This window comes from Buteo buteo, chromosome 11 (genome assembly GCF_964188355.1).
Source record: "Buteo buteo chromosome 11, bButBut1.hap1.1, whole genome shotgun sequence".
Classification (NCBI taxonomy): domain Eukaryota; kingdom Metazoa; phylum Chordata; class Aves; order Accipitriformes; family Accipitridae; genus Buteo; species Buteo buteo.
Window position 1 is genome coordinate 1301495 of NC_134181.1, and position 24957 is coordinate 1326451.

General features: G+C 59.0%; 5 protein-coding genes across 8 annotated transcripts; 3 read left to right on the top strand and 2 right to left on the bottom strand.

Moving 5' to 3' along the window:
- Positions 1–1130: 1130 nt before the first annotated feature.
- On the top strand, positions 1131–10433 carry TERF2 (telomeric repeat binding factor 2). 2 transcript variants are annotated; one of them, XM_075039751.1, is made up of 10 exons: positions 1131–1334; positions 1562–1657; positions 2209–2339; positions 2649–2735; positions 3440–3586; positions 3944–4359; positions 4915–5301; positions 7537–7622; positions 8322–8374; positions 9412–10433. In XM_075039751.1, exons 1-10 carry the CDS (start codon positions 1163–1165, stop codon positions 9568–9570), a joined length of 1734 nt encoding a protein of 577 aa, XP_074895852.1. In that variant the 5' UTR covers positions 1131–1162; the 3' UTR covers positions 9571–10433. The 2 variants fall into 2 exon arrangements, with proteins under 2 accessions (XP_074895852.1, XP_074895853.1); XM_075039752.1 differs by having other exon boundaries at positions 5071–5301.
- Positions 10434–11462: 1029 nt separating this feature from the next.
- On the top strand, positions 11463–13803 carry TMED6 (transmembrane p24 trafficking protein 6). Its single transcript, XM_075039350.1, has 4 exons — positions 11463–11657; positions 12777–12903; positions 13124–13275; positions 13474–13803. Exons 1-4 carry the CDS (start codon positions 11463–11465, stop codon positions 13696–13698), a joined length of 699 nt encoding a protein of 232 aa, XP_074895451.1. The 3' UTR covers positions 13699–13803.
- A 508-nt stretch (positions 13804–14311) lies between these two features.
- Positions 14312–15674, bottom strand: NIP7 (nucleolar pre-rRNA processing protein NIP7). Its single transcript, XM_075039756.1, has 5 exons — positions 15489–15674; positions 15292–15378; positions 15019–15157; positions 14771–14911; positions 14312–14670 (listed from the first exon to the last, which is right to left on the bottom strand). The coding sequence occupies exons 1-5, from the start codon at positions 15542–15544 to the stop codon at positions 14551–14553; spliced, it is 543 nt and encodes a 180-aa protein (XP_074895857.1). The 5' UTR covers positions 15545–15674; the 3' UTR covers positions 14312–14550.
- On the top strand, positions 15647–19926 carry COG8 (component of oligomeric golgi complex 8). Of its 3 annotated transcripts, XM_075039755.1 has the most exons (7): positions 15647–15969; positions 16282–16489; positions 16566–17384; positions 18133–18301; positions 18462–18590; positions 19358–19387; positions 19602–19926. In XM_075039755.1, exons 1-7 carry the CDS (start codon positions 15647–15649, stop codon positions 19757–19759), a joined length of 1836 nt encoding a protein of 611 aa, XP_074895856.1. In that variant the 3' UTR covers positions 19760–19926. The 3 variants fall into 3 exon arrangements, with proteins under 3 accessions (XP_074895856.1, XP_074895854.1, XP_074895855.1); XM_075039753.1 differs by lacking the exons at positions 19358–19387; positions 19602–19926 and having other exon boundaries at positions 18462–18955; XM_075039754.1 differs by lacking the exons at positions 15647–15969; positions 16282–16489; positions 16566–17384; positions 18133–18301; positions 18462–18590 and having other exon boundaries at positions 18703–19493.
- A 700-nt stretch (positions 19927–20626) lies between these two features.
- Positions 20627–24660, bottom strand: VPS4A (vacuolar protein sorting 4 homolog A). Its single transcript, XM_075039757.1, has 11 exons — positions 24510–24660; positions 23955–24066; positions 23655–23802; positions 23487–23548; positions 23062–23181; positions 22736–22892; positions 22221–22369; positions 21988–22069; positions 21642–21861; positions 21386–21526; positions 20627–21049 (listed from the first exon to the last, which is right to left on the bottom strand). Exons 1-11 carry the CDS (start codon positions 24528–24530, stop codon positions 20948–20950), a joined length of 1314 nt encoding a protein of 437 aa, XP_074895858.1. The 5' UTR covers positions 24531–24660; the 3' UTR covers positions 20627–20947.
- Positions 24661–24957: the final 297 nt, after the last annotated feature.

The window sequence follows — 24957 nt, forward strand, 5'->3', positions numbered from 1 at the left end:
ACTGGGATTGCTGGGATGCCAGGGCTTTGGATTCGTTACACGAAGCCCAAGTAACTGTGGGAAAACCTCTGCCCCAAGACGCTGAAACAGGGACCTCGTTTTGGTGTTACAGGTTAGGGGAAGGGGATTTGCAGATGGCTGGAGTACAAGGAACGGGTGTCAACAGCATATGAAAAAGTCCTGACTGTTCAAAAGACTAGAATAAAGAGCATAAAAAAAAAAAAAGCACAAAATAACAACTCCTATCTAATACTTGAAGAGTTCAGTCACATCCGCAGATGCCAGTTGTGCTCCAGCTGAGTTAGGTGTCGGTGATCCCTATCCCCTTCTCGACTGCGGCAGCTGGCGAGGCCGTGCAGGTTCACGCTGCGGTTTCCATTGCCGTTTCTGTCGTGAACCCTGAGCAGCACAGCCTGGCTCTGCTCCGCCTGTTGGTTCCGAGCATCCGCCTGTGCCAGCAGAGCTGTTTTAGGTACCAGAACAGGTTGAATGGATGCCTCTGGACTGAGGTGAAGCGCTGGGCTCAGGGGATTCCTCACAATTTACCGATGGCGGTTTCCCTGCGGTTTCCACGTTTCTCAGCTGAAATAAGGTAAACAGCGCTCCTGGAAATGCTGTTTTTGCCGGAGAATGAAGCCTGAGGTTGGAAGAGTATGAGGAAGGCGTCCTTCTTCAGCCCCTTGCTCCGTCTTTACCTTTTGGCAGGCAGAGAATGACCTCCGAACTCATAGGACGCTGTACAAGCCCGTGTGTCCCTCGGCTCCTGTCGGAGAGGGGGCCTCGGGCCGGCGGGGCCTCTTCCCCACGGCAGGAGCCCTCCTCGATGCCCACGATGGGCGGCGGGTGGGTCCCCAGCCCCGAGGGACCCTGCCTGCAATTAATTCCCCTGCCTGCAATTAATTCCCCTGCCTGCAATTAATTCCCCTGCCGGCTGGGACCGGCCCTGCAGCGGCCCGCCCGCCCGGCAGGGGGCGCCAGCCCAGACCGGCGCCCGGCGCGGTGCACGCTGGGGGCTGTAGGCGCGGCTGGGCTGGCGCGGTGCACGCCGGGAGCTGTATAGGCGTGCAATACTGCTATCGCATCGGGGGTGGGGGCGTGGCCGTGGCGACGGTTTCGGTTCGATCGTCACTTCCGCCGGGGATTGGCGTCAGTTCCCGGCGGGATGGTAGGGAGGCGGCTGCGCGCCGGCCGGCGGGAGAGGATGGCGGCGCCGGGGGGCGTCCCCGAGGAAACGGTGAACGGTTGGGTCCTGCAGTTCTACTTCCACCAGGCCATGGCGGCCTACCGCTCCGGGCGGAACCGCGACTTCCGCCAGCTACGTGACGTCATGCAGGGTGGGCCACCGGGGCCGGGCCCGGGGGGGGGGGCGGGGAAGTCGGGCTGGCCGGGTTCCCGGGGAACGGGAACGGGAGCGGGGATAGGCCGGGAGGGCGAGCAGGGCGGCGGTTGGGGAGGGACAGGCCCCGGTCGGGGGTGAGGGGGGCCGGGGCGGGGGGGGAGGCTGGGGGGCCGTGGGAGCTGGGCCCAGCGGTACCGGTGTAACCTGCCTCTCGTCCCACAGCGCTGCTTGTGCGGCCCCTGGAGAAGGAGCCCATGGTGGCCCAGATGCTGCGCATGATGCAACTCTTGTCACGGATTGAGGAAGGCGAGAACCTCGGTGGGTCTCCAATGCTCCCAGCAAGACCCTGGGGAAACCCTAGTTTTGGCTCGAAGCCTGCTCCCCCAGCTGGGGTGTGCCCTGTTATGTGGCTGTGTCTCTGCAGCTCCCAGGATCTGTGTTTCTGCACAGAGCAGAGGTCTGGGCTGAAGCTCTTGAGCTGTAGGAGCACTCCTGGGAGGGTGAGGGGCCGGAGAGCATGACTGTTCATGTCTGCGTCGTGCTGCTGTAGCCAAGAGCAATGTGCTTGAACCCAAGCTCCAGGGCTGTCCTGCTATCTGAACATAGCAGCCTTGTGACTCCTGCTTAGCCTCGTAGCTTCTGAAATGCTCCCCCGGATCAGTTATTTGTAGTCAAGCGGTGTTTCTGTAGCTTTCCATGCCTGGGGGGGATCTTGCAGTTTAGACACTTGGCAGTCAGCCTGCCATTCCTTCTCATCTTCATCTTCTGTAGCTGTAGAATTTGCAGTCAAACTGAGTAACTACATAACTAGCTGCCTGTAAGGCATCGCTGTGAACGCCTCCCAAACCAATGGCTGTGAATTCTTGTAGATTGCACCTTCGATAAAGAGGCGGAGCTCACCCCTCTTGAATCGGCGATCAGCATCCTGGAGCTCATTCAGAGAGAATTCTCTGTGGCTGAAAAGACGATGGAAACTGTTGAGAAGATGGTGAAGGAAGCTGTAAGACCTTTTTCTTTTTCAATAAATACTCTGCTCATCTTTTGTCTTAGAAAGATCTTGTGTAAATGACAGCGGGAATTGCCTCACGTATAGAATACTGTCATTAGTACTGACTTGGCTGCAAATGCGTATCTTCAGTGTACGTGCTTCTTCATCAGTTAATGTAGAAGTTGTTTCTCTGTGTAAGTTGGTACTAAGCTGTTACCTGTGTGCCACACTTGATTATGATACATGCTTTTCCAAAGCTGATCTAGAGAGTATGGTCAATTCAATGTCAGCAGAAAAACTGGTATTTGTTTTCTTCTGTAGGCTGTTATTGTCTGCATCAAAAATGGAGAGTTTGATAAAGCTTCAAAAATTGTCAAGAGGCATATAGGGAAGGAGCCCAGAAACCAGGTGAGTGTGCACTGGAATGAAAGACGGCTGTGTGAGGACTGTGTGATATGACTTACAGGGTACTGGGAAGCGGGGATATTTGGAGGTGGTCTGATATGTCTTACAGGGTATTGGAGCAAGGACATTTGGGGGTGGCGTGATATGTCTTACAGGGTATGGGGGGGGGGGGGGCACTTGTGACCCATATCGCAAGCATAAAATGTTTCCCTGAGAATCATGCCTCTTAGGAAAACCTGAACAAGAAGAAAGGGTAAGGGTGCTGAAATGGAAAGAGTCCTCCTTGAACGACAGACCCTCAGTGTTACACATTTGTAAAGCATGTCAATCGTTACTTTGGACCTCCCTCTGTTACTCATGTTTCCTCACATATCGTCATGGGTCTTGCAGCCATTTGTCTCGAGGTAAACTCAAGCGCACATGTAGAGCACGAGTTCTTAGGAAGGGCTGGTTCCGAAAGCAAAAAGTGTCCCCATTCCTATTCTGTAGGCAGTGTAATGTCTTGGGCACTGGAAGCAAAAAGTCAGAATTGCTGAAACAAGATGGTTCTCCTGTTCCTCTGCCCTTTCCCAACCTTATGTCAGTGTAAATTAGTTGTGCCTGGAGAACGTCAAATGGGAAAGGCCCAATCCTCACCCAGATCCTACTTCCTGTGGTTGTCATTTATATCCTCATACCTATTCAGAGCATCCTTATCTCTCCTCTAGAAAAAGAGGAACGAGTTGCTGACTGTCATCCGGGAGAAGAATTTCACTCATCCTGTGGTCAAAAACTTCTCTTACAAGAACTTCCAGCAGAGCGTGTTTCAGTTCCTGAAGACCTATGTGGACAATTCGGAGCCACTGCTGCTAACGGTACGTGTCTGCCCTGCTTACCTAGCTGCCTGTCCTGTGCTTCCTTCTGCTCCAGCAAGGGACAGCAGGAAAACGACACGAGATGCAGATTGGGGGAGAACGGACACTTTCTTTGCCACAAGGCAATGAAATACAGTAATTTGGCTTCTACGTGCCTTCTGTGCCAATAATGAATTAGAGCTTAGGCACCTAATTAACCGTGGGTTGAATCCAAAATACTTTAAATTGAATCTGTTCCTAAAAAGTTTATACAGTTGAACGCATTTTTCAGTCCCTGTAACAAATTTTAATTGATAGACATGAACCCTGTACGAGGAAACATCTTTATAATGGTTACGTGCTTTTTCTCTGTCCAAGATAATGAAAAAGACTTTGAATTCAGAACATGCCAAAGTAGGAAAACACTCATCAGTGACTCCCGAGTCTGCAAATGGGCCAAAGGGTGAGGCAGCGGCTCCCAAGCCCTCAGGAAGGGCAAAGGGCCCAGCAGGAGCCCCAGAGCCTGCAGAAAGAGCAGAACACCTGGAGGGAGCTCCCAACCCTGCAGAAAGAGCAGATGACCCCGCAGCAGCTCCTGAGCCTATGGAAGGAACTAGCAACTCTGCAGCAGCTCCAGAGCCTATGGAAGGAGCTACTGACCCAGAAGCAACTCCTGAGCACCTCACAGCAGCAGTTAATATCTTGGAAGAGGCTTCAGAGCCTATGGAAGTATCTAAAGAACCAGCAGCAGCAGCTCCAGACCTTCCAGGAGTGTCCTACAGGGACTCGGAAAGGTGGGCAGAGGAATCCGGCGCTGCATTGTGGATGAAGTGTGGCAGCAGTTCTCTTCTGAGGGACAGTTTGCTCTGTCTAGGCAGCTTTTAATCTCCCTGAATGCCAGCCCAAGCAGGTCTGCCCAAGCAAGCCCCAAGGGCTATCAGTGTAACTTCTGTCTGGATCACAGTAAAAATGTTAAGGTGGTTTGGTTTTTTTTCTGAAGATATGTAGTACTTCTGTAAACTAGGGAGGGAGGGCAGTGGCTGCCAGAAGGTTTGCTCTCATGGAGCAGCATTTGGTATCCGTATTGTTCCGCCCTTAGTCAAGAATAGCAGGGCATCCAGTGGCGCATGGAGCATGGGCACGTTCTCTCGAGACCCGCTCCCCCGGTACGCCGCACCATTTAGAAGGAGGGCGGACCAAAGGGTTGGGAATGCCCTCTTCAGTAGGTTTTATTTGCACCCTAGGGTCAATTGTTGAGGGTCACACCGCAGGGGAAAAGCCTGGTTTCAGTGAAGTGGAGCCACCTTGGTGATATCTTTACAACCTGCTCAGTTCTGTTTATTTTGTAGGCAGCCCTCTGGAACTGTAACCACGTATGGGATTTCTGTTCTGAGAGAAGCTTTCAAGATCTTGTCGGACTCCCAGGATTCTGATGCACTCTTCACCAAACTGGATGAAACAGACTTTTCTTTCCCCAAGCAACTGTCTCCTTCTGTATCCCACAGAACCAAGAGACGGAAGGAAGAGGAGAATCAAGATTCTGAGATCTCAGACCCTCCTGAAATATCCCATAAGGGCAAACGCTTGTTGACCATAAGCAAACTGGTCATGGAGCAAGACAGCCAGTACAGCGAGTCGAGTGACAGCCCAGACTCTTCCCAGGAACCAGTTGTATCTTCTGCTTCCAGACCTGTTCAGAAATTGCATGACCAGCCTGTATCTACTAAGAGTGCCAAGTATGAAGCCTATCTCTTGTGGTATATTCTAATCTGCACCCAATCTTTTGATTTGCAGCTGACATCGGTAGCATGAACAACAAAACTGTTTAATTCAAGATGAGTATATTGATCTTCCATGTCTGCTAGCATGTGTGGAACTGGGCTCTGTTGTCCTTACACTTTACTGTTTGGTTTATGATGAGGAGAAAATGATGCAGCTTCCACTGGCAGTGAATCAGAGGTACTGCAATTAGTATTGGTAGATGATTCCAGCATGCATATCGCAGGTAACTTGTGTTTCTCTGCACTTTGGTTAGTGATGCTGAAGCTGGAAAGAGTTCACAGGTGCATCTTGTGGAACAGATTAAACTCTCCTTTCCAACTCTTGAGTAATTCAACACTGACCTCGCTTAAGCTCTTTTTTCCTCAAACCTGTGTTGGTTAAGAAAGTTCTAGTAGTAGCTATCTGACTGTTTCTTCAGCATGAGTTATCACTTACCTTGCAGCTGAAATGACTGCAGTAAGAGGTGGGGTATGTTAGGGTTTTTTCCTTTTTATAAGGATTTCCCACAGAAAATGGCAAAGTAGGCTTACCAGCAGAAGTCTTAAAATTAACACTGATATGAGACTCTTAAGCTAAGAGGTGGTGTAACAAAGCTTCCTGCCATCTGAATTGCTCTTCTTTTGCTTAGTGAAGTTGCACAGCAGACAGCAGTAATGATGTTTTGGATCCCCAGGACTGAAACTGGGAGGATTGAGGAAAGCTTGATGTGTTTGAAAGATAACTAGAACACAATTTCCATTAGTTCTTGGCTTAAGAATGTCAAGAATGCAAAGGTTTGGTTTTGAAAGGCGTGCAGTAAAGATCTCAGTGCTCTGTGTATCTTGGCTGCTCTGGAGATGGATTGTCTTTCTCTGAAGCACAGAAGAGTGGCTGCAAGTAGAGGTGTGCATCAATGCAAACAGTGGTGAAATCTCTCAGACACCTTGCTGGTGTGTCTTGCTCAGGGTTAAACTAACTGTCAGAGATGATGCCGAGAGTGGATTTCTATCTCCACCGTTGTCCACCTCCTAGAGTCATTTTAGTTAATAAATTTCCTACCCTTTCAAGGACTTGTGAGTGCTGACACTTGATCTCTTTCATTTTTTTCTGGTAGTACATTGCAGCTGACGTTGCTGTCCCAAGGATATGTCTGAGTTTATTTTAAGGGTGCTGGGGAACGTCGTGGGGATAGGATGATGTTTTGTGAACTCTCCCAGACCAGCATACTGTGGGCCAAACACGGGTGTGATGCCTTCCTGTCCTGTGCCAGGTGCCTGAAGCGAGGGTTGGTGCTGGATTAGGAAGGAGCCCAGAGTAAGGCTGCTGCCATGCAGTTGCTGCTGGCTTGAGCAGTTCTTGAGTTTTAGCCCTGCTATTGTGCAAGTTGGTTTCCAGTTCACCTGGAAAGTGATTTATTGTCTGTGCTGCTTCTGTGGATGTCTTGTCTTGAAGCCTTTACATGTTAGGACTCATGGTAGCAGTGGTGCTAATGACATCCATCTGGAAATCTCATTGTGTGCATCTCTGCCAGTAGCTGGTTCTCAAATCTTTAGGTGTAAGAAAGAGGCAACTTCAAGTAAGAATAAGAGAACAGTTATTTTCTTGTAATCATAAATGGCTTCAGTTATATTGGATGTGACAGCCGGGGTGAACCTTTTGAAGTTCTTTGTTAACAGACTTAATTTTATCTCACAAGTTTGTGCTTGAGGATTTGAAGCAGGTGACAGCATTGAGGCACTTGATCTCACGGAGAGGCCTCTCTAGCTCGGTTGACCTCAGGAGTGTTAGTAGTGAAACAGTAAGAATTAAATGCTTCTTGGGAAGACTAAAGGCTTCTCCCCTGAGCTGTTGGCCAGTCTGTGCCATACACGAAGGCCTGGGAAGTCCAGCTGTGTGTGTCTGTTTAAGTGCTTAATTGTGTAGTTAATACCCTTGTTTTTGCAAATGCTGGCTACAAAATACAATACTCCACTTGTATTTGAGTATATATTGTACACAGTACTTTCAGATAGGGGCTCCTAAGGATTCATTCCCTCTCAGAGGGGAGTGGAGGAGGTGGCGGCGTGTTTATATATCACTTTATGGGCACATTTCTCTGCACCGTATGCCCATCACAGTCTTGCCTGCTGGGCTCCCAGTGTCCCTGCACCTTCTCCCCCTAAAACATTCTCCCTAGCCAGTAGCCAAAGTAAATGCTTGCCTGCTTTCAGGTCCTTCCAAGGAAGGTGGAACAGCTCATATGGCAAAGAAGAAAAAGACAGTTGGAGTGAGGAGGATGAGCTCTTCTCAGAAGCAGGTAAGAACACAGCCCCTGTTGCAGGTGTTAACTGATGATAATCCTGGCTTTGAGGCTTATTCACGGCTGTCTTGCTACCTTCTGTGTGACTGAATTTTGAAACCAGAAATCCTAAAAGCCCAAGAAAATGGGTAACTGTCCAACTCTGAGACATTTGTTCTTTGTACCTCTGAGCTGAAATGCATGCCAAAAACTCCTGTTCAAGTTTCAGACTAATCATGCTTAGCTTACAGGATGTAAATACAGCTCTTTCCCCATTCCCACTTTAGTGCCGTGAAATAAAGGTTAAGTTTACCTTTTCAGCCAGATCCATTTTCCAGTCCAGTCCCCTTTGCAGCTAGATATGCAGCTTAGCTGGTGAAAAGGAGTGGACAATGGGTGTCTAATTCCAGCCTCAACATACAGCGTAGCCACATCCTGGATGAATGCCCCTGTTCTTGACGTACTGGCTAGTTTAAAACAAAACAGACCTTATTGGAAAGCTTTCACATAAAGCAATTGGGCTTGAAACAGAAAGGCTGTGCATGCTATAGCTGCAGAAAAGGGAGGGATAAAGGAGTTTGGTTTTATTGTCTGTCACGGGATGCTCTCATTGTAGGCTGACTGCATAGTTCAGCAGTTAAGCCCAAGGCAGTTTCTCGAGGAGGTCTGCACCTCCTGAGTTATGGTGAAATGTAATCCTCTTGCCTTGTTTTTCAGCATCATTTGCGACAAACAGCCACGATGCTACAGTCTTCGGTTCCAAGAAACAGGTAATGTGGAGCTCTTAAGTCCTTTTGGTAAGGCCTGAAATCAGGACATGTCCGTATAAAAGAGCAAACTGTCAGACAATTTGAAATATATTGGTGAGGATTGCTGCTCGGACCACTTCCTCGGCAGCCTGCAGTTCACTACAGCAGGGCGAGCTGCTGCTGTGCTTTAAATGAAGCACCAGAGGCTGGCTTGGAAAGTGATGCTTCCTGAGGCCGGTGCTTGCAATACCCAGGCTTGATCCAATTTGTGCAGGTCTTTGCATTCACAGAGCTGGCTGGAGTTTCTCTGTTAAAACAGCCCAGTTTGGTAGTTGGCTAAAGCTGCACGCCTCCCACACACCAGGCACTGGGTATGTGCGGGAAGTCCCTTTTCCTTGATGCATGTGGTTCAGAGCTAGGTTTGCCGAGTTTCCCACGTGCTGGAGAGGTTCAGCATCTTGTTCGGGTGAGGGACATGCATACGGCAGCTATTACCTGAGAAGAAGTCCCAAGTTTGGTGCTACTAGGAGCTGTCTCACCCTTGCTTGTAGGAAGATAGCTGCTACTCTTGTGCTGCTGTACACCATGTAGCACTTTTTTCCCCGTAACTGCTTTCTTCAATTATTTCGTGTATGGCCTCCAGTACAAAAATTCAGGGGACCAGCAGACCTGAACTTGCAGATTATTTCTTTTTAACACTCTACTTGTATGCTATTAGGCAGTGAGTACTTTGTATCTCCGATGTTTGCTCTTCCATCAAAAGGTAATTCGTCTTTGATGTGATCAGTATTGTGCTTTGGGAAGCAGAACTACTCCTGAGCTTGTGCTGGAGCTGGACACTTCTCTTACTTGTAACAGTTAGGAGAGCACATCTACAGTGAACCAATTATTGAGTTTTGTGTGTGCTACCTCTGCCTTTCCTCTATGTTACTAGCATGGATGATAAAGGGAAGCTAACGTGCTAGGAAGGAGTTCCAGCACAGTTCCCTGCCAAATGCAACTCCTCCCTGAAACTGCACTCTGTACTCACAGAACACTGCTTATATGCTCTTTTGTAGAAATGGACAGTACAAGAGAGCGAGTGGATCAAAGAGGGTGTGAAGAAGTTTGGAGAAGGGAGATGGAAGGCCATTTGCCAGAAATACCCCTTCCAGAACCGCACGCCAGTGATGATCAAGGATCGCTGGCGGACCATGAAAAAGCTGGGAATCCTCTAAGGCTGGGAGCCTGGACCACAGGACTTTCAGTGCACAAACCTTCTTACTTTTCTTTTGAAAGATGGACCAGAGAAATGGTAGCAGGGAGGCTGCTGTGCTCGTCCCTGATGTGTGTTGGGACTGGTGTGGTGAGCCCCTCTGCAGCAGATGGCAACCATGTCTGACAAGAACTGAGGAGCCTTGTGTCTTGAGCTGGAGCTGCTGTTTAGGTCTTCTGCAGTTTGCCAGAAGCTGCGCAGCCTGATTGCACACACTCAGAAACAGCCTGGATGGGGACTTCCTTTTCCACCTGACAACTGCAGCCTTTGTAGAATGAATCCCAACCTGATGGGCTGCTGAAATGACAGTTTTCTCTGCTCAGATGCTGTCAAAGGGCAGGATAATCCCATCAGTGGCTATTTTTATGTGTTTTCATTGTCTATACTGTGAATTGCTTGTTTCATCTGTTTGCGCTCAGTCCCCTGTGGGAGAGCAGCAGCACATAGGCCCAGAGCTTCTGGGGAGAAGAAGAGATTTAGGCAAGGCAATCTGCTTAGATTTTTTTTTTTTCACACATTTCTTTCTGCTCTGTAAATGGCTAGTCTGCAAGTGGGAATTTCTTCCTCCTAACGTTGAAGCTTTAAAAACATTTTTTGTTTCAGTACTTAAACATCAGTTGTTCCCACATTAAAAGTTCAAGTGCTTACTGATTTTGGTCATGTTTTACTGGCACTTCTCCGTGGTAAGGTCCTCCTCCTGTGTGCAATCCCTGCAAGCATATGAGCTCCGAGAGCACCGTGTGTTTCCTCCCTTCAGGTGCCAAAGCTGGAGTCCATGTCTGAGCGGTCTTCTGTAAAATAAAGTTCCTTTCTTGTTGTATTTCAGGAGTTGTTGTAAGTGTGAATTAATACCTCGGGGCGAAAATGCAGCAGTTTGGGGTGCTGCCTGCTTGCTGCCCTGCTGGGGCATGCATCACCCCAGGATTGCGGGGCTCCCCCTTTGCCGGCCAGGGCTGGGGATGTTGTGTCAGCAGCTGTTCGGGGTGGAACAGTGATGCCCTGATGGTATGAGGTGCTGCCACGTTGGTGGCAGAAGCTTCTGGACTACTGTTGAAGGGCACGGGAGGTATGGGGGGGCATTTTCTAAAAGCAGCCTCTCTTGGCTCCATTCCTGCAGAGCCAGGGCTGGGAGAAGTCTCTTTGGAAACACCTGCTTCCCCCTCTGTCCTTCAGCAGCAGCTGCTGCAATGAGCTTCCCTTCTCACCTGGCTGTGGCTGTGCGGTTTCCCTCCCCTTCTGCCTGTAAAACCGTCTCCATGGGGTTGGAACACCCCAGCCTCTGCAGAGGCCCATTCCAGGGCGAAGAGGCTTGACGTGAGCCACAAGCTGGAGCAATAATTGCCAGTGTGAGGTAGTGCCCGTTGGTCGTGCCGGTGCTGTGCCCAGGTGGGAGATGCATTCGTGCTGCGTGGGTCCGAGCCCACTCTCCTTCTCTGTGCCAGGATCCGGCCCCAGGCTGCGCGGAGAGGGTGTTGCAGCCCAAAGCTTTACTCTGGAAGTTTCTCGGAGTAAAACATTTTTCCTGCTTAATTTGCTTGTTCACAAGATACAGACTGGCAGAGCGCCGGTCAGCGAGAGGAGCAGGGCTGGATGGGGACTGTGGTGCTTCTTCGCAGCAGCCTCAGCCTCTGCAAAAAGGTTCAGCTGGGTGAGCTCTAACGTGGATGAGCCAGACCGGCTCCTGCTCTGCACCGAGATCACCTTCAGGAGCAGAGCCCGTGCCACGCTCCTCCCGACACCAGCCCCAGCTCTGCCGAGTGCTGCTGCAGAGCAGTTAATAATTACCCCTGCCACCTCGGGTCCCTGCTCCTGCCCTGCCCTGGCCGGAGGAAGCGCTGGAGATTGGGAAGCAGGATGCTGCTGCTGGCATTCCTGGTGCTGCTGAGCCCCGCCGGCTGCCCCGAGACAGAGCCCCTGAGCGGGTCCAGCCAGGATCCCCTCTTCCGCGGGGCGGATCGCTACGACTTTGCCATCGTCATCCCCGCCGGCGCCGTGGAGTGCTTCTGGCAGTTCGCGTACCAAAGCGGCAACTTCTTCTTCAGCTACGAGGTGAGTGTTGCGGGATGCGTCCCAGGAAGCTGTTGGCACGATGCAGCTGCTGATGGGCGTTGAGGAATGGCGGTGCTGGATCAGTCCTGCACAGCAGCTCTGCGGCCGGTGCCAGCTGCTGCCTCCAAGGGTGCGGCAGGTCCTGTGGTGGGCAATCCTCTGTTGCCTTAGTCCTGCGACCAGGCTTCGGTGCAGAAGGAGACCCGCTGCCCCCAGGGCAGAGGCAGTTTCCCTTGTGTGGGGAAGGTCCTCAGTCAAGACAAGGAATGGTTGCAGTCACTTGGATGCTTCATCTCAGGGACCGTGCTTTTTTAGGCAATTTCCAGCATCAATCCCATTTATTTTTTAAAATACATGTTTTAAAACCATAGAAAGCGGTGCCGAGAGCTCCGGATATGGTCCCCAAGCACCCAGAGCTCGCTCGCAGAGAGTTGTGGGGTGTCCTGGCACTGCAGGGAGCTCTGCCCTTCGCTGGGCTGGCTGGAGGCTGTTGCACAGCCCTCGGCTCTCCCCTGAGCTGCAGGTGGAAGGCACGCTGAAGGTCTTGGGCACAGCCCTATCTGCCTGTCCCTGTGCTCCCTCCTCTTCCCACAGGGAAAACTAGAGCCCTTTTAGCTCCTGTTTACACTAGGCTGGTTGAAGGAGAGCCAGGGCACGGCCGTGCCCGGCACTGACAGCTTCTCCCCCAGCTCTGCACTCGGCAGAGCGGTCCCGCAGGAACACGGCACGGCCCTGGGGCTCGGCACAGCTCCATCTCCCAACGCTCCAGCGGCCAGCAGCAGCAGCGCCGGCAGCATCCGATCCAGGCAGCAGGGAGCCGGGGTGGGAGACGTGGGGTCTGTGCAAGCACCTGCAGCACTGTGAGCGGGCATTGGGAACCGTGGGGTTCATTACCCAGGGCTGTGGGTTTTTCTTTTACGTGTAGCTGGCAGCTCGCTGGAGGCTGTTCCTGGCCTTGGCTCACAGTGACGGAGGAGGGCAGCTCCAAATGGACCCCTCAATAGACACGGGTCCCCGCTGGCTCCTTGCGCCGCGCACGAGCACTCCTGTGGGCTCCCCTCTGTTTCCTGGGTGCAGAGTCAGGCCCACGAATGCCCCTCGGGTCTTTTCTGCCTCCAGGTCCAGCGGGCGACGGGGATTGCCACCAACAGGGACATCCTGGCCACGGCGAGCGACCCCAACGGCTTCCAGCTTGGCATTTCCCAGCACGTGCGAGGACAGATCAACTTCCTCACGAAGGAGACAGGTCTCCACTGCCGCGGTCCCTGCCCAGCCCACCTGCCAGCTGCAGGCAGGCAGGCACGGCAACTCCGAGCCTGCCCAGCCAGCCAGCGCTTCCCAGAGCGTTGATCAGTCTGATCACACCTCCCTCCCTAATGGGGAGGATGAGGGTCGGGCGCTGGGGACAGGTCTGCCTGGCAGCAGCTCTTCTACTCGGGAACAACAATCCCCGTTTCTCTCTGCAGGTTTCTACCAGCTGTGCCTGGACAACCAGCACAACCACTTTGGCTTCATGCAGGTCTATCTCAACTTTGGTGTCTACTATGAAGGCTTCAACACAGAAAACAAGCAGCCGCAAGAGAGGAAAGAACTGAACGACACCCTGGAGGCAATCGGGGTGAGTGTCAAGGCGACCGCAGGGTGCTCCAACACAGCAGGGATGGGCACATCCTCCCAAGGGAACCGAGAAGGGCGTTTGCCATTGCCTGAGCTGCAGCTTAATTTAATGCTGAGCCCAGTGGGCAGCTCTGAGAACGGCTCTGCCAGCCCCAGGCTCTGCCGCGGCCCCGCTGCCGAGCACCCACCTCTCCCACAGGTCAGCATCCGGAAGCTACAGATTCACATCTTCCACATGTGGCGGTTCTACAACTTTGCCCGGATGCGGAAAGGGGCCGACTCCTTCCTCCTGGAGTCCAACTACAACTATGTCAACTGGTGGTCGATGGCTCAGAGCTGCGTCATTGTCCTCTCCGGGGTGCTGCAGCTCTACTTCTTGAAGCGCCTTTTCAACGTGCAAACCAACAGCAGGCAGAAGTGCTAGCACCGCTCAGAACTGCGGGCAGGACCACTGCCTGCAGCGCTCAGTAACTGAGCTGCCACTCTGCCCCTTCATAGAGTGGGAGGGAAGGGCAGATCCTGCTCTGAGGATGAGGAAGGAGAGCTCCCCCTGCTCCTGCCTCCGGCTCTAGCCCTGCCTCAGCTGAAACCACTCCGACAGGAGAAAAGCACAACACGATCGCCTCAGCTACGTGAGCTGCATCAGTTTGTTACACCCCAACCCACCATTACGGTGTCCCAATGTGCCTTTTCTACCAGACGCCCAATAAAGGAACCCCTGGTACACACTCTGGGGAGCGACTGCAGCCTGCTGCCTGCTGTCCATCCTCTGCAAGCCTGGGCAAAGCAAGTCCTGCCTTGCAGGCAGCTGCCTGCTCCCTCCCTCCCTCCCTGAAGCTCGGCAGTCAGCCTCTGACAGCTCAGCCCCAGGCTGCAAGCCTCCCCCCGGCCTCATCTGCTGAACTGAACTGAATGCGGCGCTTCTCCCCTCTGGAGTTGCACCCCAGTGTGTCGCGCTACCCCAGGGAGGCAGAGACCCGCAGCAGGGATGAGAGCTGCCCACCCCCCCCAAGCTTCACACTAGACAACAGCCACTCTGGGAGAAGGAACAGGTTTTATGTGACAGCAGGGACAAGGTCTGGCATGGGGGGAGCTCCTCCTCGTGTTGGCAGCAGCACCCCCTGGGGTTGCGGGGCTGCGTGCTGGTGGCTCCCAGCCCCTCTGCCCCACTCGGAGTGGGTTCCTCACGGCTCTCTACGCCGCTACTGCACCAATAACGCAGGACAAAGTCTGTTCTGCCTAGGAATGCTCACATCTTTGGAGCGCTGGAGTTCCCTTAGGTCAGTGTGTCCTCATTCCGCACGTACTCCCCGACGTCAGCCTGGTGGAACACCACGATGGCCATGGGGTCCACTTTCCGGCACTCCTGTGTGGACTTGGCGGCCACTCCAAAGCCCTGGGGGGGGATGAAGGGGAGGAGGTGAGAGAGAGTTTTCTCCCCACCTTGTACCCATACCCCAGCCCCGGAAAGCGCAGGGGCCACACTGGCCACTCACCAGTGGGACGTCGGCCATGGAGAACACCACCACGCCCTGGTACTGGGCTGTGTTCTCCGTGATGCGGCCCAGGCCCGACTTCAGGACGTGGTTGCCGTAGAGGAAGGACTGCTCCGAGCCGGGCTTCACCCACACCTTATACTGCAAAAGAAGCCCGGAGCAAGTGAAGGGGCTGGTGGGGGGGCCTGACACAGGGCAAGGGGGAGCCGGCTGGGGGTCGGGGCGGGGGGGGACACACCATGTCCCACCTTGGCGTAGGGTGCGAGGAAGTCCAGGGCCGTGACGCTGAGCCGGAATTTTTGCGTCTTGGTGAACTTTCCGAAGCAGGTGCCCAGGGACACCAGGCTGTCCCGGGGGATGCTCGCAGCCACCTTCAGCAGCTTCTCACTGAGAAGAGAGCAGAGCTGGAGTAGCTCCAAGACCCCGGACCGGGACCGGGACCGGGACCGGGACCGGGACCGGGACCGGGACCCCCCCCCGCCCCGCCGCTGTCCTGTCCGCGCCCCCCCGGCCCCGCTCACCTCAGGTAGTAGACGCGGTCGCGGTGCAGGCGGAAGCAGTAGGTGCCATCGGGCCGGTCCACCAGCAGCTGGATGTTCTCACCGATACTGTGGCGACAAGAGCCCGTGAGCCCGGCCCCGGTCCCGGCCCCCTCCTCCCGCGGCTCGCCCGCTCCCCGGTCCCCACTCCCCTCCCGTTCCCGTTCCCGGTCGCTCACTATCGTCCCAGCTTCTCGAAGACCGCCCGCGTCTCCGCCTCCGTCAGCGGCCGCATCGCCCGACGCGCCGCACACGCGGCGACTCGCCGTGAACCGGAAGCGGCGGAACCGGAAGCGGCGCGGCGGCCCACCGAGAGGGGAGCGGCCAGAGCGGCGCCATGGCGGCGGCGGCGGCGGAGGAGGCCCGGCTGCTGGCCTGGCTGCGCGGCCCGGCGGCGGCGGGGCCCGGAGGTTCCGAGCTCTCCGCCTACGTGGCCGAGCTGGCGGCGCTGGGGCTGGCGGAGCTGGGCCGGGAGCCGGCGCGGCTGGCGGCGGAGAGGGCGCGGGTCGGGGCGGAGACCCGCCGCCTGGCCTTCGAGCACTACCGGGCCTTTATCCGCTCCGCCGAGTGCACCGGCCGCGCCGGCCGCGGCTTCGGCGGCATCGAGAGCCGCCTCGGCAGTCTGCTGGGCCGCCTGCCCGCCCTCCAGGACGCTTGCCGGTGCGGGGACGGGGACCGGGACCGGGGTGGGGAAGGCAGGGGGGGGAATGGGGCGGACAGCGGAAAGAACCGGGGATGGGGTGAGGCTGAGACGGGGCCTGAGGGCGCAGGAGCAGTCCCGGGGGCAGGGGAGACCGGTGAGGGCTGGGCTGGCGGGTGGCGAGAGGGGTCGTGGTGCTGGGCTCAGTAAGGATCGGGGCCGGCTGGGACTGGGGGTACAGGCAGCACTGGGAGGGGGCCCTGGACGGCGCTGGGGAGAGGGCAGCGTGGGCGGGAGGGGACCCTCGTGCCAATGCCGTCCCGATCCCGCAGGAACTTCATGCGCGACGCCGAGGAGATCGCCTGCAGCCGGCGCATGAACAGCCTGACGCTGAACCGGCACACGGAGATCCTGGAGATCCTGGAGATCCCACAGCTCATGGACACCTGCGTCCGCAACGGCTACTACGAGGAGGCTCTGGAGCTCGCTGCCTACGTGCGCCGGCTGGAGAGGAAGCACAGCAGCATCCCTGTGATCCAGGTGGGCCCTGCTCTGCTCCTGCCCCACGGCTGCCCCGCACCCGGCCCCCGTGGCTGAGGTTTCTCTCCCGCCCCAGGGCATCGTGGACGAGGTGCGCCAGTCCGCCCAGCTGATGCTGAACCAGCTCATCCAGCAGCTCCGCACCAACATCCAGCTGCCAGCCTGCCTGCGGGTCATCGGCTACCTGCGACGCATGGACGTCTTCACGGAGGCTGAGCTGCGCATCAAGTTCCTGCAGGCACGGGACGCCTGGCTGCGCTCCATCCAGGCCTCCATTCCCGACGACGACCCCTACTTCCACATCACCAAGACCATCGAGGCCTGCCGTGTCCACCTCTTCGACATCGTCACCCAGTATCGCGCCATATTCTCCGACGAGGAGCCGCTCCTGCCCCCCGAGGGGCAGGCCCTCAATGAGGGAGCCATCTTCCACGGCTGGGTGCTGCAGAAGGTCTCTGAGTTCCTGCGGACACTGGAGCGCGATCTCCGGCGCGGGGTGGGCGGCCGCCTGGACTCGCTGCTGGGGCAGTGCATGTACTTCGGCCTCTCCTTCAGCAGGGTGGGGGCTGATTTCCGCGGGCAGCTGGCACCCCTCTTCCAGCGCGTGGCTGCCGCCGCTTTCAAGAAGGCAGTGGAGGAGGCGGTGGAAAAATTCCAGGAGGAGATGAATTCCTACACGCTCATCTCTGCCCCAGCTGTCCTTGGGGGCAGCGCTGGTGTGCCGGTGCCCACGGCACAGCCGGGGACGCTGCAGCCGCCCATGGTGCTGCTGGACTTCCCGCCCCTCGCCTGCTTCCTCAACGGCCTCCTCGTCGCCTTCAACGACCTGCGGCTCTGCTGCCCCGTTGCCCTGGCCCAGGACGTCACCACCTGCCTGGAGGACGCGCTCGGTGAGGTAAGGTGCCGGGGGACGGAGCTGTGCCTTGTCCTGGGAGAATGCAGGGACGCGCTTGCCCTGCCCTGAGCATTCATAGGATAGAGTCATAGAGTCGTTAAGGTTGGAAAAGAGTCCAGTCACAAACCTAACAGTGCCAAGTCCACCGCTAAACTGTCCCTAAGCACCACATTTACACGTCTTGTAAACACTTCCAGGGATGGTGACTCAACCACTACCCTGGGCAGCCTCTTCCAGTGCTTAATAACCCTTTTGGTGATGAAATTTTTCCTAATACCCATCTAAACCTCCCCTGGTGCAACTTGAGGCTGTTTCCTCTTGTCCTATCACTTGGGAGTAGAGACCAACCCCCACCTCGCTACAACCTCCTTTCAGGTAGTTGTAGAGAGCGATAAGGTCTCCCCTCAGCCTCCTTTTCTCCAGACTAAACAGTCCCAGTTCCCTCTGCCGCTCCTCACAAGTTCTTTAGACCCTTCTCCTTGTTCTCCAGGCCCTTCACCAGCTTCATTGCCCTTTTCCAGACGCGCTCCAGCACCTCAGTGTCTTTCTTGTCCCGAAACTGAACACAATATTTGAGGTGTGGCCTCACCAGGGCTGAGTACATGGGGACGATCACTGCCCTAGTCCTGCTGGCCACACAATTTCTGATATAAGCCAGGGTGCTGTTGGCCACCTGGGCACGCTGCCAGCTCACACTCAGAATTAACAACTTTCCGAGGAATTAATGACTTCTTGCTTTTCACCTCAGGTGAACAAAACCATCCTGGCATTCCACCGAGCGGAAGAGGCGGCTTTCAGCGGGCGGGAGCAGGAGCTCTTTGCCCAGTTCTGTACGGCCTTCCTGGACGACCTGCTGCCTTACCTCAACCGCTGTCTCCAGCTCCTCTTTCCCCCGGCACAAATCGCACAGGCACTGGGTGAGACCCCCGGGGATTTGCGTTTCTTGGAGGGGGAGGAGCCACGCGGCTCTGCCCCCACCCATGGCTTCCCCCCCCCCGAGACATACTGGGCCCTGTCACCTCTGTGGGGGTTCCCCGTGGGCCCCCACACGAGCCCCCCCCTCTCTCTCTCCCACAGGCATCCCCCCCACTCAGCTGCAGCGCTTCGGCCGCTTGGGCCGCATCGACGTGGTCGCCCTCAGGGAGCCGTTGGCTTTTCTCCTGCCGGCATCGGCAGAGGAGGAACCGACCCAAGAGAACACCCCACGCCCGGAGCGGGAATCGGAAGCCGTGGCCGGGGGGTCCCTGCCTGCGCAGGGGCAGGAGAACCCCCCCACCGGGGCTCTGCTGCCGGACGTTCCCGAGGCCACAGGGTAGCGGGGCTGCGGCTGGGCCGGGCTGCGTCACCCCACGACGGGGGTGCGGGGGTTCCCGGTCCCTGCCTGCCTTCCCGCTGCCTGTACCCCTGCCCGCAGGACCTCCTGCCTGCACCCACCCCCCCAAAAAAAAACCCCCCACCGCCCCCGGGCGCTGCGGTTCCTCCCGGCCGCCAGGGGTCGCTCTCCCCTCCCGCCCTACACCCCCGCGCCAGCGCTCGGCGGCCACCGTCGCTGCGCGCGCCGGCCGGCCTCCATGGCGGCGCTGGCGGCGGGGCGGCGCTGGGCGGGACGGGCCCGACCGGGAGCCCCGGGCCGGGGGTACGGGGAGGCGGCGGGTTGGGGAGAACGAGAACGTTCGTATTGGCGGGCGCTGCGGAGGAAGGTGCTGGGCCCGCCCGTCCCGCCTTTCGCTTCCCCTTGCCAGGTGGGAGCCCCGGTGTTGCGCGCCGCCGCCGCCGCCGTGGCCCCGGAACGGCTGGGCGGACCCGAACTGCGGGAACTGGCGGCGGCGTTGGCGGCCGGGCTGAGGCGGGAGCCGTGCCTGGGGTTAAGCGCCCCGCAGCTGGGCGTGCCGTTGCGGGTCTTCGCCGCCGAGCTCACCCCGGCCCGCTGCCTCCAGTACCCACCGGCCCTGCGCCGCGCCCAGGGCATCGAGCCCTTCCCGTTCCGCCTGCTCGTCAACCCCGCGCTCCGCGTCCTCGACGCCCGCCTCGTCACCGCTCCCGAGGGCTGCGCCAGCCTCAAGGGCTTCTCCGCCTACGTCCCGCGCCACTGGGCCGTCCACGTCTCCGGTACTGACCCCCGCCGGTCGTGACCGTCCCCCGCCCCGGGTGGGACACGTTCCCCCGGACCCCCCCCACCGCCCCTGCAACTCTGACCGCCGCTTTCCGGGTCGGCAGGCGTGGACGAGCACGGGGAGCCGGTGAGCTGGGAGGCGAAGGGCTGGGCGGCCCGTGTCGTCCAGCACGAGATGGACCACCTGGACGGCATCCTCTACGTCGACCGGATGGACAGCCGCACCTTCACCAACGTCAGCTGGATGGAGCTCCTGGATTGAGGCCCGCCGTGCTGGCAGGCAGGTGCCCGGCCGCACCAGTTGTCCCGGTACCTCGTCTCGCTGGATCAGAACCGCAGTGACTTCTCCAGCGCGGAGCCACAGCCCCGTGGGGGACGGGGGGGCTCTCGCTCGGCTGTACCGTGGGCAATACACACTGTGAGGGCTCAGCGCGGCTCCTGGCTGTTCCTGCCTGCCTTCCGCAACCCCCCCAGTCTGGCCTGGGCCCTGCCCAGCTGCTCCCCAGGTGTGTGTGTGGGGGGCGGGTGTAGCCAGGAGGAGCCCAGCCCTCGCTGCCCCTTGCACCCGAAATTATTTTACAGATCTAGGAACAAGAGCTGGTGGCAGGGGGGGAGAGATGGGCGGGGAGAACCCCCTCTCCGGGGCTGCTTTGGTGCCCAGGGTCACAGTGTGGGCAGCTGGTGGGGGTGGAGGTCCTGCAGTAGAGACAGTGGAGGGGAGCAGCGGGTGCCTGGGGCTGGGGGGGGGGGGGGCAAGGCCGAGGCTGGCTCGGGGATGGCACAGGGGGACACGGGGTGCTGGCTGGGGGTGGGGGCAGCTGCTGGCAGGAGCCTTCAGGGCTTGTTCCACGGCTCCTTCGAGTGCTGCATGCTCAGGGGGTGGGGGGACAAAGCCCGAAGCATCCCCCGCCACTGCAGGCACAAATCCCTGGCCAGGACGGCTGGAGCGTGGGGAGTCCCACACCCCCTCACCCAGGGACAGGCAGCAGCTGCTGGGGCCTCCTGCCCGCACATGGCGGCAGCGGCACAGGCAGAGCCCGAGGCCTTGGCCCTGGGGTAGTGGGTTTGGGGGGGGCCAGGCTGGGTCCCCCGGTGCGGTCAGAGCCTCAGGGAGGGGCTGGGCACCGGCTGAAGCTTTCAGATTGTTTTTATTTTCATATAAACAAGACAGAACCCAAAGCAGCATTAATTTAAAAAATAAAAAAGAGCAGGAAGAAGAGTGGGGCAGGGCCGGGGGGAGCACCCGGCCACCCAGGCCATGCTCAGACACCGCCCCCCCCCCAATAGTGTCAGCCCCCCCCAGGCCGTGCTCCCCGCGCCCCGCTGGGTGCTGCGGTGCAATGGGGTGAGTGGTGAGCGGAAGATGAACCTGTTTGGCACGGCCGGCAGGGCGGGAGTGGGGGGTGTGCGGCAGGGACCCCCAATCCCCACCCCACCCTCCCCGCCGCCCTTAACCTTCCTGTCCAAAGTCCTCCGTGAATTTCTTCACCTTTAGGAGGTCATCAGCGTTCACGGTGGGGCGGGTGGTGGCCAGCGAGCGCAGCATGTCCGACTGCAACAGAGGCAGAGATGGGCAACTGAGACCAGGCACCGAGGTGGGGGTTGGCACAGGGTAGGGACCCCCCGACCCGCACCATAGCAGCGCCAGCTGGTGCAGGCAGCTCTGCCCATCTCTGTAGCACCCTGGGGTGCTGCCCCAGGCGAGGTGCTGCGCCCCAGTAAAACTGGGGGCTGGTGTCTCAATGAGTGAGGAGCTGTATCCGTAGGCGGCCACACCAGAGAAGGGACAGGGAACCGGCAGGGCCGGGGCCACAGCGTTGCTGGGCTGGGGCCAGCCACCACCCGGCAGAACGGGTGCCCGGTGCCGCGCCGCGGCGGCCACACTCACCATGCAGACGATGGGCTCCATCAGCTTGTCGCTGGGCACTTCCATCCAGGTCATCTCGGTGGCACCCGGGTCACCGGGCGAGCATGGTGTCAGGAGGTCGTCCACGAAGGCGCCGGGGGTGGTACGGGAGGGACCGCGGACCTGTGGCAGAGCCAGGCGGCACGGGATGGTGGCCACGGCACCAATGCCAGCCGTGGGGGGCCCACCACCCCAGGAATGGACACCCCTCCAAGGGCTGGGAGCAGCCCGCGCTCACCTTCTTGAAGTGGGTGGCCGACTGCACCTTGCGGACAGGTTGCATCAGGGCGTCCCGCACGATGATGCTGATGTCAGCCCCCGAGTAGCCATCCGTTTTCCGGGCCAGCTCCTGGATGTTGGCCTCCGTCAGGCAGTGCGGGGTGTTGCCCAGATGCAGCTTGAACATCTGGGCCCGCGCCGCTTCCTCGGGCAACGGGATGTAGATGCGCTTCTCAAACCTGAAGGCAGTGCAGGCAGGCGGGGCGGGGTGAGTCCCACCCTGCCAGACCCCCTGCCAGATCCTGCCGGGGCACAGCCCCATGGCTCCGGCAGCTGGACTGGGGGGGCAGCCGTGTCCTGCTCACCTTCTCCTGATGGCCGAGTCCAGCACCCAGGGGATGTTGGTGGCACCCAGCACCAGGATCCCATCGCTGCTGTTCCCCACACCTGCCCAGGGACACAGCAGGCGGACGGCTCAGAGCAATCCCCAGGGAATGGCAAGACGCAGGCATCCGGCAGCTTCTCCGGCACCTGCCCGCCCCATCCTTCTCCCCACCCTCTCCCCACACTGGCTCGTCCCGCTGGAAGCCCCACGTACCCTGCATCTGCACCAGGAACTCCGTCTTGATGCGCCGGGCCGCCTCACTCTCGTTCTCATTGCGGGAGCCGCACAGCGAGTCCACCTCGTCGATGAAGATGATGGAGGGCTTGTGCTGCCTCGCCAGCTCAAAGAGGTTCTTCACCAGCCTGCGAACAAAGCAGGGGACAGGGTCCCCGCTCAGGGACCCTCCACAGCACCAATGGCACCCAGAGCCCCTGACTGCCCCAGGGCGAGGAGCCCCACGCACCACCGGCTCCTCCTGCCCCTGCCCGCACTGGCAACCCTGTGCTGGCACTGAGGCGGCGAGCGCCGTGCCAGGAGAAAGGCCATCCCCGGGCTGTAGAGCCTCAGGAAGGCCTGTGCTCTACCCTGGGACACATTATCTGCATTAACGGGGTTCACCAACGCTGGTGGCTCCTCTGCCCTGGCCAGAGCTCTGGCACTGCCAGCCCGGCCAGAGGGGAGGCCGGGAGCCAGCCTGCAGCAGCCATGCATCCCTGCAGCCAGTTTACTTCTCGCTCTCTCCCAGCCACTTCGACATCAGGTCCGAGGACGACACGGAGAAGAAGGTGGAGTTGTTGGCCTCGGTGGCCACGGCCTTGGCCAAGTAGGACTTGCCAGTGCCGGGGGGCCCGAAGAGCAGGATCCCTCGCCAGGGCGTGCGCTTCCCTGCAACAGAGGCCAGCGTCACGGCTCCCCTGTCCTGGAGCAGGCCGGGTCCCCGTGGGCCCACAGGGAGACACGTCCCTGTTGCTCGCGATCACCTTCCAGCAGGCTGCTGCCCTGTGGCACCTTCTCCGTGGGTGAGCGGCAGCCGCAGCATTACCGTGACACTCACCGGTAAACAAGTGTGGGAACTTGATGGGCAGGATCACGGCTTCCTTCAGGGCTTCCTTGGCTCCCTCCAGACCAGCCACATCACTCCACCGCACGTTGGGCTTCTCCATCATGATGGCACCTGCGAGGAGGCAGCTCTGCTCACGTGGCCCCGCAGAGACGGGCACCGTGCTCCCGACATCTGCCGAGAGCCAGGAGAGCCAGACCCCCTGCCTCCCTCCCTCCCCACACCTCCACCCCGCCAACCCCACTGCCCCTCAGCACAAAGGCCAGGCTGGGGGCTACCAGACCCCAGCAGTGCGCCCCTGGGCTGCAGTCCCACCACCTGTCCCCCTCCCCGCAGCCACCCCTCACGACGGCCACTCGGGAATCCCTCCACCCACCCCGCAGACAGACAGCGCAACCGTGCCTGCCGCAGCCCCTCACCCATCAGCTGCTCCTGCAGCTTCTTCTTCTCGGGGTTCTCGCCCTCGCTGTCACTGTCGCTCCTGGGGAGAGGGGACACGGGTCAGGAACGGCACCGGGCCCGGTGTGGCAGCAGGGTACCGCCAGCTCTGCCGTCAGGCGGGGGGGGTCCCTGACGCCCCCACGCACCCCTTGTTGTCATTCTGGGACTCCTTCACCGGCTTCTTGCCCTGCTTATCCTTGCTGCGCAGGTACTCCTTCAGCTTCTCCGCCCGGTCCAGGTACTGCATGCACTTGGCTCGGATGCTCTCCTTCGCCTTGTCGCTGGGAGCCTCATCTGCAGAGACACCCCCAACACCCGCCCCAAGCATCACCCGTGGCCCCGCGCCACAGCCAGCAACCCCGCTGCCCCCTCCGGAGCCCCCACCCCACCCCGAGCCCCGCGGGCTGTAACCGGGGAAGCAGGGGGGGAACGGGACACCATCTCACATTTGATGGCGTGCAAGAAGTACTCCACAGCATGCTGGTACAGCCGCAGGGCCTCCTCGTAGTTCTTGGCCTTGTCCTCCTCGGTGGCTTTGGTGACCAGGTCGATGGCTTTCTGGCGGGGGAGGGCACAGCGCCGTCAGCCGGGGAGTGGCACCGGGGCCAAGAGCAGGATCGGGCCCTTCCCTACCCCCCGCCGCCACCGAGGGGGCCGGGCCGGGCCTGCTCGCAGCGGGGTCCCCTTCCGTAGCGCCCGGGGCAGGACGAGGCCGCCCCAACGGGGCCTGGCAGCGGGACGGAGTGAGGCCTTCCCCCGGCACCGGCACCGCCTGACGCCGTTCCCCGACCCTCACCGCACCGGGGCAGGGTGAGACCCTTCCCCGCAGCCCCCCCCGCCCTCCTCAGGCACCGGGGCAGGGTGAGGCCTTTTCCCGGCCGGCAACCGCACCGGGGCCGGGTGAGGCCTCCCCGGTGCCGCGGAGGAGGCCCCGTCACAGCCTGGCTCGGGGAAAGCGGAAGCCGAGAGACCCGGCTCCGGCAGCCCCGGCCCCGCCGTACCTGCAGGGTGGGCGTTGTCATCTCATCGCCCGGTGTCGCCGCTCCTGGCGCGGCCCGGCCCGGCGGCGGCGGCGGCGGCGGCAGCGGCGGGGCCCGCGGGACCGCCCGCCACTGCGGCTGTGCGCGCTGGCGCCCCCTACCGGCACCCGCCGGCACCAGCGCCGCGGGGCCTCGCCACGCCCCTCCGCCGCGCCAGGGGCGGGGCCTCGCCGCGCCACGCCCCCCTCTCAGCCGCGCCACGCCCCTCGGGACACACACGGCGCGGGGGGGGGGGGGGCGAGGGTGGGCACACGCGTGTGTCCCCGCAGGGACCCCCGCGACCGTGGGCACCCGCACATACACCCACAAGGACACGCGTGTGCGTACACACACACACACACCCCAACCACCCGGATATGTGTGCACACGCGCGCACGCACCCACGTCCACACCCGGACCCGCGCGTGGG